General features: G+C 37.9%; 1 protein-coding gene across 1 annotated transcript in view; it reads right to left on the bottom strand.

Moving 5' to 3' along the window:
- The window catches only part of Trpm6 (transient receptor potential cation channel subfamily M member 6), a 149484-nt gene that overhangs the window by 28582 nt on the left and 104834 nt on the right, over positions 1–16068 (bottom strand). The window contains exons 28-30 of the mRNA XM_071600391.1: positions 12479–12611; positions 4827–5971; positions 4343–4452 (exon numbers count right to left, since the gene is read on the bottom strand). Of these exons, the coding sequence (XP_071456492.1) occupies positions 4343–4452; positions 4827–5971; positions 12479–12611 (1388 nt within the window). The remainder of the gene's footprint in view (positions 1–4342; positions 4453–4826; positions 5972–12478; positions 12612–16068) is intronic.

The raw sequence follows: 16068 nt of genomic DNA, 5'->3' as shown, positions 1-16068 counted from the left end.
ACCAGGTGTACACCTATGATCTTACAACCCCAGAGGCTGAAGCTGGAGGATCACAAATTTCAGGCCAGCTTGGGCAATTCAACAAGACCACTTCTCAAGATAAAAAAAATAAAGAGGGCTGGGGATGTAGCTCAGTTTGTAAAGTGCCCCTGGGTTCAGTTTTCAGTACCACAGTAAATAAATAAATAAAGCAATAATACGGCTATTCTCTATACTTACCAGGAACAAAGAACAAATGGGACACAATGGCAAACTACAAAGCAATAAATTAATGTAAGCTTGTGTATTTGGAGCTCAGTGTAGTTGAACTCTAGCTATTTGAACTATTTAAAAAAAAAAAAAACCTACTTAAATGCATATTTCACAGGGTTCCGGCAACTCAAGGCATTTTCTCTGAAAGAGTAATTTTCCTCCTCAAGCTAATCTCTGCTCTAAAAGGTGGTCTTACATAATTGTCTCAATACCTATGTCTTTACTCAGGGGGCTGAGGTGTTTTTTTCAAATGCACTTGGATTATTATTTGCAAAAATAAGTGTAAAAAAGAAAAATGAAGCAAGATATAGAGACCATAAAAGATGAATGCTTATAGAACTGGTAATTCAGATTCACTGAACAAAAATGAAAACAATACATCAGAATTTGTAGGATAGAGCTAAATCACCGATTAGATAGAATTTTATAGCACTAAATGCCTATATTAGAAAAGAAGAAAGTCTCAATCAGTGACCAAAATTTCTACCTTAACAACCTAGAAAGAGAAGAGCAAGTTAAACTCAAAGTAAATGGAGCAAAGGAAGTACTAAAGAGAGAAATCAGTGGAATAAAAATCAGAGAAAAATCAATAAAACTAAGAGCTTTTTGTTTTGTTTTGTTTTGTTTTTGTTGTTGTTTCAAGAAGATCAATAAAATAGAAAAATCTGTAGCCAGGTTGATTATGAAACAAAGGGAAAAACATATTTTAAATGTTAGGAATGAAAGAAGCAATGTCACTGCAGGTCCCACAGGCTATAAGAGAACAGTAAGAGAATGTTGTAAACAATATTATGCCAATTAACTACTTAAAGGAAATTGACAAACTCCTTGAAATGCACAAAGAAAAGCTCACTCAGGCAGACTTTGATGACATATATAGCCCTATACCTACTACAGAAATTGAATTTGTAGTTAAACTAGATGTGGTGGTGCACACCTGTAATCCCAGCAACTCAGGTAGCTAAGGCAGCAGGATCACAAATGATAGCGAAGGCAGGAGGACTGCAAGTTAGAGACCAGCCTCAGCAATTTTGCAAAACCCTCAACAACTTAGTAAGATCCTGTATCTCAAAATGAAAATAAAAAAGATTGGAGATGTTGCTCAGTGTAAAGCATTCATGGGTTCCATCCCCAGTATCAAACAGAAAGGAAAAAAAAAAAAAGAATTTGTAATTAAAAACTTTCCCACAAAGATGGTTTAACTGGTTCAGTTTACTAAATACTTAAGGTTGACAGAATATTTTTTTTTTGTAAACTCACCCAAGAAACCAAAAGCATATTTCCCAACTCAGTCAATAAACTCAGCACCATCCTGATGAAGCCAAGGAAAAAGGTAGTCCAGGTAGATAATAAGTAATTGGGTCTGATTAAGAAGATGGGGGCTGGTTGGAAAGGAAATAAATCGAATGTTGATATCTCCAAAGCCCTTTCCCCACCCTCCTCCAACCTGTTGCTAAGGTAACCTGCCCCAGAGATCGTTCCTCCCTACAGGGAGCTGTTAATTAATGCCTCCTGGGCTGCTACCTTCCTGCCTGGATCACTCAACCTGTTGGCCCACCTTTTGGGTCACTTGTCTCCTAAGTAGGATGGGAGAGGAAAGAGACAAGATAAGGGGACAAGGAGAGACCATAAGTACAAAGGAATTCTAAAATGTATAAAAGGGGCAGGATACCCCTACTTCTTTGGATACCCAGCTCTGGGACCCCTTCTCTATGGAGAAGACTGTCTCTGTGCTATCCTTTAACCAAAACTTGCTTTCTATACTTGCCTCGGCATTTCTCAGGTGTTAACATATAGGGAAATGGAACTGGGCACTGATTGATTTTCATCATGGGTGATATCATTGATACCAAAGCCAAACAAAGATATTACAACCAAGACAAACATCCCTCAAGAAGACAAATACAAAAAAAAAAAAATCAAAATTTTAGCAAAATAAATACAATTTGTAAAACTAGATACATGACCAAGTGGGGTTCATCCAAGCAAGGTTAATTTAATATCCTAAACATTTATTCAAACATGATAAAATTAATTAATATAATCCACAGTGCAAAGGAAAACCATCTAATCATCTAAGTTTATGCAAGAAAACCACTTGACAAATGCCAACATTCATTAATGACAAAGATTCTCAGAAAAATAGGAAAGAAGGGAAGATTTTCAACCAATAAAAGGCATCTATATAAAAACCCACAGCTAATATCATATTTAATGGTAAAAGACTAAACGCTTTCCCTCTGGGAGCAAAAATAAGGAAAAAATATGATTTGTCACTACTTCTCTTCAGTATGGTACTGGAGGTTCTGGCCAGCATAATCAAACAAGAAAAAGAAAGAAAGCACATCCAGATTTGAAAGGGCAAAGTAAAACTAAATCTGTAGATGATATGGTCATTCATATTTTTAAAAAATTCTCAAAAGCTATAAAAAACTTACTCAAATAAGTGAGCTTAGCAAGAATGTGGAATAAAAAAACAAGATATAAACATATATTTCTATATGATGGAAACAAGAAATCATAAATTAAAAATTTTAAATAACTGTTAAATAAAATTTTAAAATATGAAATACTTAAAGATATGTGTTATCAAAAGATGTGCAAGACCTGTACACTGAAAACCACAAAAAATTACAGAAATGAAAAATCTAAATGGGTAGATAAACCATGTTCATGGATCAGAAGACTTGTTATTGTTAAAACATCATTGTTATTAACAATAACATTGTTATTGTTAAAAACATTCCTCCAACTGTCTGATAGACTCATAGCAATTCCATTCACTATTCTAGCAGGTTTCTCTGTAAAAATTAACAAGTTGATTGTAAATTTATATGGAAATTCCAAGAACATAAAACAGCCAAGCTACTACTTCTTCTTCTTTGGACCTAGGAATTGAACCCAGAGGCACTTTACCACTAAGCAACATCTCCAGCTCTTTTTATTTTTTATTTTGATACGGGGTCTCGCTAAGTTGTATAGGGCTTCACTAAATTGCTGAAACTGGCTTCAAACTAGTGATTCTCCTGACTCAGGCTCCCCGGTACCTGGGATTATTGGTGTGTACCACTGTGTCCAGTGCCAAAAAAAAAAACTTGCAACTTTATAATAAGACAACAACCCAACTTCAAAAATGTGCAAAAGATATGAACAGATGTCACACCAAAAAAACAGAGATGTAGCAAATAAACACATGAAATAATTCCTAACAGCATTAGCCACTACAGAAATACTAAGGAAACAACCATTAGATATCACCACACACTCACTAACATAACTAAAATAAAGATTGCATATTAAAGACTGGTAAGGATGAAAAATAACTAATAATGCTCAAAAACTACTGATGGGCATATAAAATGTTACAGTCAGGGCTGGGGATGTGGCTCAAGCGGTAGCGTGCTCGCCTGGCATGCGTGCAGCCCGGGTTCGATCCTCAGCACCACATACAAAGATGTTGTGTCCGCCAAAAACTGAAAAAAAAATAAATATTAAAATTCTCTCTCTCCCTTTCTCTCACTCTCTCTTTAAAAAATTTTTTTTAAAAAATGTTACAATCAGTTTGGAAGTTTCTGTAAAAATTAAAACATCATGCCAGGTATGGGGGTGCATGTCTGTAATCCTCGCTATTCAGGAGGCTGAGGCAGGAGGATCACAAGTTTGAGGCCAACCTGGGTAAAACTTAGTGAGACCTCATCTCAAAATAAAATAAAAGGGGCTAAGGATGTGACTTAGTGGTGGAATTCCCCTGAACTCAATCCCCAGTACCAGAAAAAAATTAAATACCATAACTGACATTCCTAAATATTTGCCAAAGGGAAGCGAAAATATATATGTCTGCAAAAAGATATGTACACAAATGTACGTGCCAGCCTTTTTTGTAATAGCCAAAAAATGAAAACAACTCAATGTTTTTCAACCCATGAGCAGATACATAAATCATGATATACTCACTCTGATAACTCATATTTTCATTCTTTTCAGTACAATGCTATTTTGTGTATGTGATATTTTACAATAAAAGAAAAACCAAGGTAAGATAGGCCATTGCTTCAATTGTTCAAAAACCTAAATTACAGAATACACTTACTGGCACCTGCAGTCCTTGAGTTTTCTTCTTTTTCTTTGACAATCTCCTGTCCTTGGTTAACATCTTTGCTTTGGCCCACACTGACCCTATCTCTGAGGTTCGTGAATGGCCTGTAAGGAAATTGGTTTTCATGAGAAAGTTAACAGACCATGGGGAGGGGACTATTTGTTTTACACAAAGAGCTGATAATGCATTCAAGAGTCATAGAGTTTTTAAAAGCTGGCAGTAATGCAAAGAACTTAAGACTTTTTTTTTTTTAGTACCAGGGATTGAACTCAGGGGCACTTGACCACTAAGCCATCTCCCCAGCCCTATTTTGATTTTTATTTAGAGACAGGGTCTCACTGAGTTGCTTAACACCTTGATGTTGCTGAGGCTTGGCTTTGACTTGTGATCCTCCTGCCTCAGCCTCCTGAGCTGCTGGGATTACAGGTGAATGCCACCACACCTGGCAAGACTATTTTTTTTAATGTTTCCTCCTTACTTTTAATCTTATAGATCTTCATCAGTTTCTCCTCCTTATGGAATCTAAAACTATGACTCCTGAAGGGTCTGTCTCTGCGGAGGGGATTGATCCAAAAGGATGTGTTTGGCTGCAGCCATGGTCCCACGACTTCTGAGCAGTCACAGCTCTGGGTCCATCTGGTTGAGTTATCAGACAGGGATCTGCCTGGGATCTGGATCCTGAATTGTTCACTCTGAGCAGAGTCACTAGTACAAGTGGAGGGCAAGCAGGTGTGCCATTTTTTCTTGAAGCTAAACACACCAGTTTCATCGCCTTCCGAAAATGCCCAGTTCACATATCCACCTCCAGCTTGCATGCTCTTGGCTTGGGAAGGAAGAGAGGCCATCGACATGGGTGCAGGTGTGCAACTCAAAGTGGGCGGAACTTGCTGGGCCTTGGCTTGTCTGGCTGGTATCTGAGCAATTGGCTCAATCTGCCCTTTGGGTTCAGCCTCTGCTGCCTGGCTTGAGACAGCGGGGGTCTGCCAAGTCAGATGAACAGGGACCTCATTCTGAGAGACCTGTCCAGTTGCCAGCATATCTGCATCTCCTTCCACAGCTGGTTTGGACAGAGGCAAGACAGCTTCTGCAGAAAAAGGAAGTTGCTTTAGATAAGAAGGGACCCGGAGAAATTGGCCACACTTGGAGTATGCTTGCCTATCAGGGGATACTCCAGAAGCAACTATACTTTTTTCTGTTTCTTGCTCTTCCTGGTCATCCCTTACATTGGAGGCCTCTCTCTGACTGTCTTTAATCTCAAAAAGGGTGCCTCTCTGCACTCTTGGGGGTTGCTGGCTTCTAGCTAGGCTCCGCAGCAAGGAAGGGGGCATGCTATAATACTGGTATTTCTTCTCTCCAGGGATCTCCATGCTGCCCAGAAGCTCTGCACAGATGACATTGTTCCAGCTGTGGGGAAGTTTTCTGCGAGTGGCATGCTTTCTACTAGTCAAGAGAGCCTCATCCTCTTGCAAAGTGTCCACAGCAGAAAGGACCTTTAGAGTATCCACCGTCAGGGCAGAAAGGTCCTGTAGGTGTCCCACTTGGCTGTCCAAAGACAGTAAGGAGTCCTTTATAAAAGACACCTTTTCATTCATTTCTTTCAGTTGGAAGTACATCTCTGTAATCCTAATGGAGGTGAAGAAAAAAATAAATAAACACATTAAACCAGTGGGAATTTTTCTTGCTTTCTTCATCTCTTACTCCCATCCTTAGGAGATTGCTAAACCTTAGCTGCTTCCCTAAGTTAAATCTGCCTTTCACTGTCTTCTCTCTCAGCCCAGATGATTACACCACTCCTAGGATTCCTACTATGACCCCAATAAGGAAAAACTGCACATTTGCATTTTTATCTATGATCTCTTTCAAATATTTCAGAACCACATTTCCAGGTTCCTGCTAGTGATCTCTGCAATTATCTGATCATTCCATTTTTATTCACTAATATATTCATTAATTTACATGATAAACATGCATCTCCCATGGGCAATCACTGTACAATTTGGATGGGAAATCTGCAGAAAGAAACCAAATCAAAAATCAGATGTGGAACTAGAGAAAGAAAAACAACTAGGGGCAAAAAAAAAAAAAAATCAAGAAAGAAAGAAAAAGAAAAAACTCCAACTGTATGTTAAAACAGACTTTCTAAGTTCCAAACAGAATTCATTTTAGGACACCTACACTGAGAAAAAGTATGAGGCGAATTTTTTAGATTATTTGGAATAATTTAACGTAAAAATATGTTGTCTAGCCACTGATTCATATAAAAGCAGCACAACGTATACTTATGAAAGAAAAAAGTAAGTTGAATTAAGTGTAACAATTTCATTCAAAGGGAGAGAAAGAAAGAAGAAACTGTTGATCAATATTTATCTGTATATGTCTCTGTAAATAACTCTTAAGGAGTTTCATTTTGTGACCAACCCCTCACCCCCCGAAAAAAGGTATGTTGAAGTCTTAACCCCTACACCACAGCACGTAACTATTATTTTGACACAGGATCCTTAGAGAGGTGATCAAGTTAAAATGAGGTCACTGGGCTGCACTCTCTTGCAATATAGCTGATGTCCACATAAAAAGGGTAAATCCTGGGCTGGAGTTGTAGCTCACTGGTAGAGCACTTACCTAGCATATGTGAGGCACTGGGTTTGATCCTCAGCACCACATAAAAATAAATAAAAGAAATAAAGGTATTGTGTCCATCTACAACATATATATATATATATATATATATATATAATATTATATTATATTATATTTCCCCCATATATATATGGGATAAAATGGGGGAAATCCTGGCAGAGACACACACACAGGAAAAAGGAGGTGGAGGCACATGGGGAAAAGATGGCTATAACCAGAGTGATGCAACACACACCAAGCAGAAACACCAGAAACTGAGGCAAGGAGGGGCTCTTTCCTAAGATGTTAGAGAGAGCATGGTCCTGCCATATCTTCATTTTTGGACTTCTAGCTTCCAGAAATGTCAGACAATAAATTTCTGTTGATGTAAAACAACAAGTTTTTGATACTTTCCTACAGCAGCCCTAGGAAACTAATACAGTTACAAAGCTTAACAATTAATAAAACAAACTTTAAAAATATATATAATTTGATTACATAAAATAAACTTGGATGTGAAAATAACATACAATATTTTAAAGCAAAAATGAGTGGGGCACGGTGGTGCAAGCCTATAATCGCAGCGGCTCAGGAGGCTGAGGCAGGAGAATTGCAAGTTCAAAACCAGCCTCAGCAAAAGCAAGGTGCTAAGCAATTCAGTGAGACCCTGTCTCTAAATAAAATAAAAAATAGGGCTGGAGATGTGGCTCAGTGGTTGAGTGTCCCTGAGTTCAACCCCTGGTACCACCCCCTAAAAAATTTTTAAAGCAAAAATAAATTGGAAAATTGATATTCTAACAAATATGATAAAGGCATTCATATCCTCCAATAAGTCAAAACATTTGAAAATTGTTGAAGGAAAACATACAAAGACTCCAAATAACATGAATAAATAATTTACTAAATATAAAATGAAAAGTTAGAAAACATGATGAAATAATCAACCTCACTAGGAAATCCGAGATGAAAATTAAGATGACAATGACTTTATCTACACTGTAACAACATTTGTTTTAACTTAGCAAATTAAAACAACTCAAGAGTGACAAACCAATATTGAGATACAATATCTATAAAGAGGCTATAATTTCACAATGCTAAAGCACATAAATACTCATTACATTATGAGATAGCATATTATGTAGCCATTAAAAATCACACTTATGGATGTTGACATCTATAATTGTTTAGCTGTTTCTAATGGCAGGGGCCAGGCTGTAGATGTCTGTTATATTCTACATTGTGTGTTTTTAAATTTGGCATGAAATTTTATAAGTAAAGGAATAATAAAAGCTAAAACATATTTACAAAGAATATCTAATTACTTGCAGAACAGATTTTTTATATGGAGGGAAATAAATAGAAAACAATACGGTACAATCTTAACTGAAAATATTTTAGAAGACTAAAGGGAAAGGGGCCAAAGTTTTTACAGAGAGCTCTGGATTATGACAGTGTTTTTTCTTTGTCTTCTTCCCTCATTTTGTTCTTTTATTTGGGGGTAGGGATGAGGGATACAGTTCCAAATTCTCAATGATGAAAATCTTTGATAAACAAAATTAAAGTAAAAAACAGCAAGGAAGGAAATATATCCAACAGCTTCACAGCTCATATGACCATCTGCAGTTATTGAAAAAAAAAAATGATCCTCAGTCTTATGTGGGACAGGGAGAAGCAGAGATCACTCCATGGGGAGTTGAAACGCTCAGCTGTAGCAAGAAAGTCCCAAAATAGCGTTAGACTCCCTACCTCTAGAACACATCTCAAGGCACAGGGATTGAAAGACCCTCTTCTTCCTGGGAGCTTCGAAGAAAAGAATTAGAGAATCAAGCAGGTGGTCTCTTCCATTCTTATTGTATTCTATGTGGTTAGAACCCTCTCTTTCTTGCTTTTGCTATAGAATTCAACTTCTATAACTCAATAGTGGCTAAATAAATGCTTCCTGACCTTCTGGAACCTGCAAAGTTAGAATTGGCAAGGATGATCACAAAGTGTATGTATATTCCCTTCCAAATATATTTAATTGGAGCCTTCCCACCCAGCACACTGTTTCATCTAATTCAAAAACAGTACAGTCTGAATAGCGGTAATGGAGACTCATTAAGTTCCATTAGCTGCAGCTACATCAAATGGATACAATAGAAACCAGCAACTATTCACAGCAACAGGTAGCAGGCTACAATAGAAACCTGTTAGACAAATAACCTGGTCACCTCAAATCGGGTCTTCTTGCTTTTACAGGTACTTATTTCCTAAAGCACAATGTCCTGTGAAACATATTTTAATTATAATCCTGGACCACCAACTACATTAATTTAATCTAGCCTTTCAGTCATTCTGACACATAAAATAAATTCTTATCATTTTAGATTCCTCTTTGCAAAGTCTGAGGGTGGAGGAAAGATGAGGATGGTAACTTTTATTGTGGGCCTTTGGACAGGATATTTTAAAATGAGATAATAACAAGTATAATTATAATCATAATAATCATAATATCTCCCGCATGCTCACCAGGTGCCAAGCATTTTATAAGGTTCTGCACGTACTATTTCATTTCACCCTCATAACAACTCTATGAGGTGGGTGGGACTATTATCCCTTTCACGGAAAAGAGGTTAGTTCACATATCCAGAGTCACAGGGTTGGGCATCAAATTCAGACAATGCAACTCCATTGCCAGAGCATTCAGTATAGAACTACTCAGAGACTCATTCAGGATCTAGGCAAGTTTCTTTGGAGGCCCTAGGGTCCCCAACTCTTCCCATGCTGGGGAGTTGTTCACGGATGTTCCTCAATAAGGTTTTGTGGTCAAATAATGATGAGAGGTGTTCAAGCTACAAGCCTACAAGTTAAGTCACAATGCACCATATGACAGAGTTTTTACATTTTTTAGGAACCCCAGGATTTCCCAAATATAATGCATGAAACATGCTTAATATGAAAAATATTATTCCACAGAACAGAAAGAAAAAGAAAAGCTAGTTTGCACGACTGAGGTCACCACGGAAGTTGGTGTTCCACGTAAGGTGTGCAAGACAGCACACGGCCCTAATGCACGCTCTCGTTCCACGTTCATAACTTATTTCATTCTGGAAGGCTGTAGGTGGTTTCTTCTTTAGAGGTAGGCAGACATGACTGGGCCCCTAATCTCCTTTCTCTCGCTCTTCAAACTATGGCTCAGCTACCTCAGAAAATTTTCTTCTCTCTTTCCCACACCTTATTTATGTGCTCCCCAGAAATGACCTCAGCAAGGAGGACAGTGTAAAATTTGTGCTGTTAAGACAACTCCATCAAGAGGGAAAATGGATGAGGTTTTCAAGTTAGAGCTTCCCCTATAATGAGCTTCCTCATTCCTTTTGTTTGCAACAACAAGCAGGTGACTCCTACAACTAACTCTCCCAAGAGGTAGATGGTCTCTTTGTCCAATTCCAACTTGCCCCAGGGCTTCAGATCCATTCATCCAAAGCCTCCTGGACATCTTCAGCTGGACGTGCCCCAAGAATCTCAAGCTCCACAGATCTAAGCTGCTTTTTCCTACACCTGTGTATGCTCTATCTTGGTGGTGCCACCTTTCACCTGACTACCTCTGTGACAGACCGCAGAGTCAGTCATCCTGGATCCCATCCTCTCCATTGGCTTCATCTAGTCCCCACCATGCCTCACGAATTGTCCTTTATGATTTTCTTCACTCTCTCCCACCACCACTACCTGGGCCAGGCTGTGGGACCCATCTTCTGAAGACCTGAAGTTCAATCAGCTACATAAACACATTTACATAAATATGGTATCAACAGAAAAGTACAGAATCATATAAATATAACTTTTGCCTGTGGTGAGCCATTTAGAAAGTTCATAATATGATTCAGCTTTAAATAAAGTTATATTTAAGAATTCACATCTATCTAAAATAGATGGAAAAATATATGCAGAATTAGATTAAACATTTTGTAGTCGGTTTCTTGTATATTTTATTTTGTTTCATTGCTGTTATTGTTTTGTGGTGTTCTGTTTTGTTTTGCTACCAGGAATTGAACCTGGGACGCCTTACCAATGAGCCACATCCCCAGCTTTTTTGATATTTTATTTTGTATTATATTTTCATTTTTTATATTTTATTTTTTTATATTTTATTATCAGGGTCTTGCTAAGTTGCTTAGGCCTCACTAAGTTGCTGAGGCTGGCTTTGAACTTGCAAAGCTCCTGCTTCGACCTCCTGAGCCACTGGGATTAAAGGCATGCACCACCACACCTAACTAGTTTCTTACATTTTTTTAAATGAAGGAACACAGAGCAATTCTGTTTTTAAAAATGTATATAGTCACACACAGTCTTCCACATCTTAACACAGGCCAGGCATCTGCAACCGGTAACACACCCGCAATGCCTTGGAGGCCATCAGGTTTCTCAGTATCCACTTTCTCCAAGGCATCTTTCTCTTTTTCCTCTAACCTTTGAATGATCTCCCAAGAGCACCATCCTCTCCCCAAAATACACATACCCACAAGTACTCCCGGCCAATGGCCTTGCCTCAAGAGCTGTGTGCCCACACCCTGCTTGCTTCCTCAGGTGCACCAGCCATATTCTCTCCCGTTTCCTTTCCTGGGGGAAAAGCCTGGGTCCCCCATTAACCGAGCTTCTCAGGGACTTCCTTTCAGCAAACTGCCCCCTCCTTGCTTCTGCAGTTCCTCCCTTGCTGGTGCATTTCCAGGACCATATTTATTTATTTTCTTTTCTCCTCATGAAACAAAACACCAGGAGCTCATCATGTCCTTACATTCCATCTCGATTCCCTTCACAGAGAAACTTGTAACAAACGTTGTCTGTCATGGCTGTCTCCAGGGCTCCTCAGGCTGCCACCAGCTCCACCACCCAACTGCTGGTCAGGCAGCTGCCTATCCTGAGACCCCATGCCTCCTCATAACCACACTGCACTCCACCCCTGGGGACCCAGGTGGCTACATCCGTGTTCTTTTGGTGGAGTTCATTGTTCCATGAGGTGGCCCTGCCTGGCCCACTCCTCTCGTTTCCTTTGGGCTTCTCCTCAAACTCCTCCCAGTGACCCTCCTGAACAAGGCTATCTACAACAGTCCAACCCAACACTCCCAACTCTGCGAGACCTCACACCACCATCATTTCCTATTCCCTTAAACGGCTTCGTTTTTCTTCATAGCTCTTTTACTAATATTAAATTATGTTTTCCTTGCCTTTTTATTGTTGTTATCTATATCTTCCATTTCTTTCATCCCTCTCCCGCTACATACATACACTAGAATGTAAGTCCTCGAAGAGGACAGTCTCTTATTCTCCACTTATTCCTAGAAATGAGAAGAGTACCTGAGAGATATAATAGATGCTCGGTAAATACACATCAATTACATAAATCGCCTAAGCTAAAAAAATGATTCAAATTGTAGAGAACTCAAACTTCTGGGATTTTAAAGTGGATCTTTCTACTCTTTTAGATATTCTAACAGAATCAGGCTTTGGGAATTTTTGAAGAGATAAACACTTTACCTTTCTGATGTCACTCGGATTCTTTCCTCAAAGCTACAGTTCAGTCCTTCCATCTTCTCATGGAAATATTTCTCCACACATTGTTCTTCAAAATCATGAAGTTTTTTCAGATCTTCCTTACTCAGGTAGAGTTCTGTGGTGATGAATTTTATATGTAAAAAAAGATTATTCTTTCCCTTAATGGAAGCCGATACAGGGTACGCTGTGGTTTGGATACAGCTTGAGTGTGTCTCCCAGAGGATCATGTGCTGGAAGCTTGGGGCTCAGTGCAGTGTTGCTGAGGTGGTGAGACCCTTGAGAGATGATCAGACTATGGGGCACCATCCTTGGAAGGGATTAATGTAGATCTCACAGGACCAGTTAGAACAAGCCTGGACCTCCACCCCTTGCTTCCTGTCTTTCCGTGTGTACCTAACCACCTCCATGCATCCCCACCACATGATGTCATCCACCATGTTACAAGATCCTCACTAAAGGCCAACCAGATGGAGCCACCTGATCTTGAATTTTCAGCCTCCAAAGCCACCTACTAAATAGAGATGACCCTTCAACAACATGAGGGTTAGAGGCACTGAGGCCCATGCAGTCAAAAATCCACATATAACATTTGACTTTCCAAAAACCTAAATACTAATAGCCTTCAGTTGACAGTCTTACCAAATATATGATTAATACGTGTTCTGTATGATATATTGTGAAAATTTTGAAAGAACTGTGAGAGATCACTTTTTACTATGATAAGCAATTTACTGGAAAGATGAACTGCTCGTGTGATAATCAGTGTTTCATGCATTTTAAGTAGATAGTTAAAACACTTGAGCTCACCACAACAGGAGTAGGTGGCTATAAGATAATAACAATAATATAGTGTGTAGCACAGTTACTGTTATGTAGTTGTGATTTAATGCTGCATCTTTACATTTGTTTAAATTTCCTTGATTGCAAATGGTACCATAACTATTCTGGCACCATAACTGTTCTATAAATTTTAGTTTTTATATAATTTTGTGCATAATTTGTACTAGTAATATTTTGTGTATATTTTAATGTAGTGATAAAATAGATAACTTTCTATACCTATTTTATGTATTCATGACATAACTTTTTCTTCATTTTCTTGATATTTCTACTGTGTAAAAATGTCTTCAAGTTTTTAAAATTGTCACAAATCTTCAAAAATAAAATCTGCGTAAAAGGGGAGCCTTAAAGTACAAACTAGTACAAAGTCAATTGTAAATTTCTTTTCTTCAGAAATAGTTTCAGGTATTTTGCAACAGCAACACACAAAATGGACAAAGGATATGAGGTTTTTTTTTTCATTTGTATTAAAAATGATCGAACTAGGTTGGGTGTGTAGCTCAGGGGTAGAGAACATGCCTTGCATAAGCAAGCCCCTGGGTTCAATCCCCAGCACCACAAAAATCAACAAACAAATACTTTTAAAAATAAAAATGATAGTAATGTAGCTTGTATGATAAAAGATTGTCACATTGTATTCTTAATATTAATGGAGAAGTACTACACAAAAGCAGCTGGATACATGACCATTTGTAACTCCACATTATGTACAACCATAAGAATGGGAAGCTATACTCCATGTATGTATAATATGTCAAAACACATTCTACTGTCATACATAACTAAAAAGAACAAATAAAATTTTTTTAAAAAAAGAAAGAGTGGAAACACCAGGCTGAGTCTCTCCCACTTATTCTTTGAAAATGATTTATATAGAGAACATACTTTCTTTTTTTCCAATTTTTATTCTAATTTGTTATGTACAACAGCAGAATGCATTCAATTCATATTACACATATAGAGTACAATTTTTCATATCTCTGGTTGTACATAAAATATAGTCACACCATTCATGTCTTCGTACAAGTACTTAGGGTAATTATGACTATCTCATTCCACTGTCGTTCCTACCTCTATTCTCCTTCCTTACCCCTCTCTCCCCTTTGGTCTATCTAGAGTTCATCTAATCCACCCATGCTCCCTCCACCCCCGATCCCATTATGAATCAGCATCCTTAAATCAGAAAAAAAAAATCAGCACTTGTTTTTTGGGGTTTGGCTAAATCCATTTAGCATTATCTTCTCCAACTCCATCCATTTACCTGCAAATGCCATGACTTTATTCTCTTTTAATGCTGAATAGTATTCCATTGTGCATATATACCACATTTTCATTATCCATTCATCAACTGAAGGGCATCTAGGTTAGTTCCATAGTTTAGCTATTGTGAATTGTGCTGCAATAAACACAGATGTGCCTGTGTCCCTGTAGTATGCTGTTTTTAAGTCCTTTAGGTATAGACCAAGGAGAGAGATAGATGGGTCAAATGTGGTTCCATTCCCAGTTTCCCAAGGAATCTCCATACTGCTTTCTAGATTGAATGCACCAATTTGCAGTCCCACCAGCAATGTGTGAATGTGCCTTTTTCCCCACATCCTCACCAACAGTTATTGTTGTTTGTATTTTTTATAGCTGCCATTATGACTGGAGTGAGATAAAATCTTAGAGTTGTTGTGATTTGCATTTCTCTAACTGCTAGAGATGTGGAACATTTTTTCATATATTTGTTGATTGATTGTATAACTGAGAAATGTCTGTTCAGTTCCTTGGCCCATGTATTGATTGGGTTATTTGTTTTGGGGAGGTTGAAATTTTTAAGTTCTTTATTTATCCTAGAGATTAGTACTCTATCTGATGTGCATGTGATAAAAATTTGCTCCCAAAATGTAGGCTCTTTATTCACCTCACTGATTATTTCTTTTGTTGAGAAGAAACTTTTAGTTTCTTCCCATCCCATTTGTTGGTTCTTGATCTTAATTATTGCACTTTACGAGTCTTATTAAGGAAGTCCAGGCCTAATCCGACATGATGGAGATTTGGGCCTACTTTTCTTCTATTAGGTGGAGTGTCTCTGGTTTAATTCCTAGGTCTTTGATGCACTTTGAGTTGAATTTTATGCATGGTGAGAGATACAGGTTTAATTTCATTTTGTTGCATATGGATTTCCAGTTTTCCCAGCATCTTTTGTTGAAGAGGCTATCTTTTCTCCAATGTATGTTTTTGGCACCTTTGTCTAAAATAAGATAACTGTAGGTATGTGGGTTTGTCTCTGTGTCCTCTATTCTGTACCATTGGTCTACAAGTCTATTTTGGTGGTAATATTATGCTGGTTTTGTTACTATTGCTCTGTAATACAGTTTAAGGTCTGGTACAGTGATACCACCTGCTTCACTCTTCTTGCTAAGGATTGCTTTAGCTATTCTGGGTCTCTTATTTTTCCAGATGAACTTCATGATTGCTTTTTCTATTTCTATGAAGAAGATCATTGGGATCTTAATAGGAATTGCATTAAATCTGCATAGCACTTTTGGTAGTATGGCCATTTTAATAATATTAATTCTGCCTATCCAGGAACATAGGAGATCTTTTCGTTTTCTGAGATCTCCTTCAACTTCTTTCTTTGGTGTTCTGTAGTTTTCGCTATACAGGTCTTTCACCTCTATTGTTAGATTGATTCCCAAATACTTTTCTTTGAGGTTATCATAAAGGGAATAGTTTTCCTGATTTCTCTT

Source organism: Marmota flaviventris, chromosome 13 (assembly GCF_047511675.1).
Source record: "Marmota flaviventris isolate mMarFla1 chromosome 13, mMarFla1.hap1, whole genome shotgun sequence".
In the NCBI taxonomy this organism is placed as follows: Eukaryota; Metazoa; Chordata; class Mammalia; order Rodentia; family Sciuridae; genus Marmota; species Marmota flaviventris.
The sequence above is the reverse complement of the archived record's forward strand: the minus strand, read 5'-3'. Positions and strand labels throughout refer to the sequence as shown.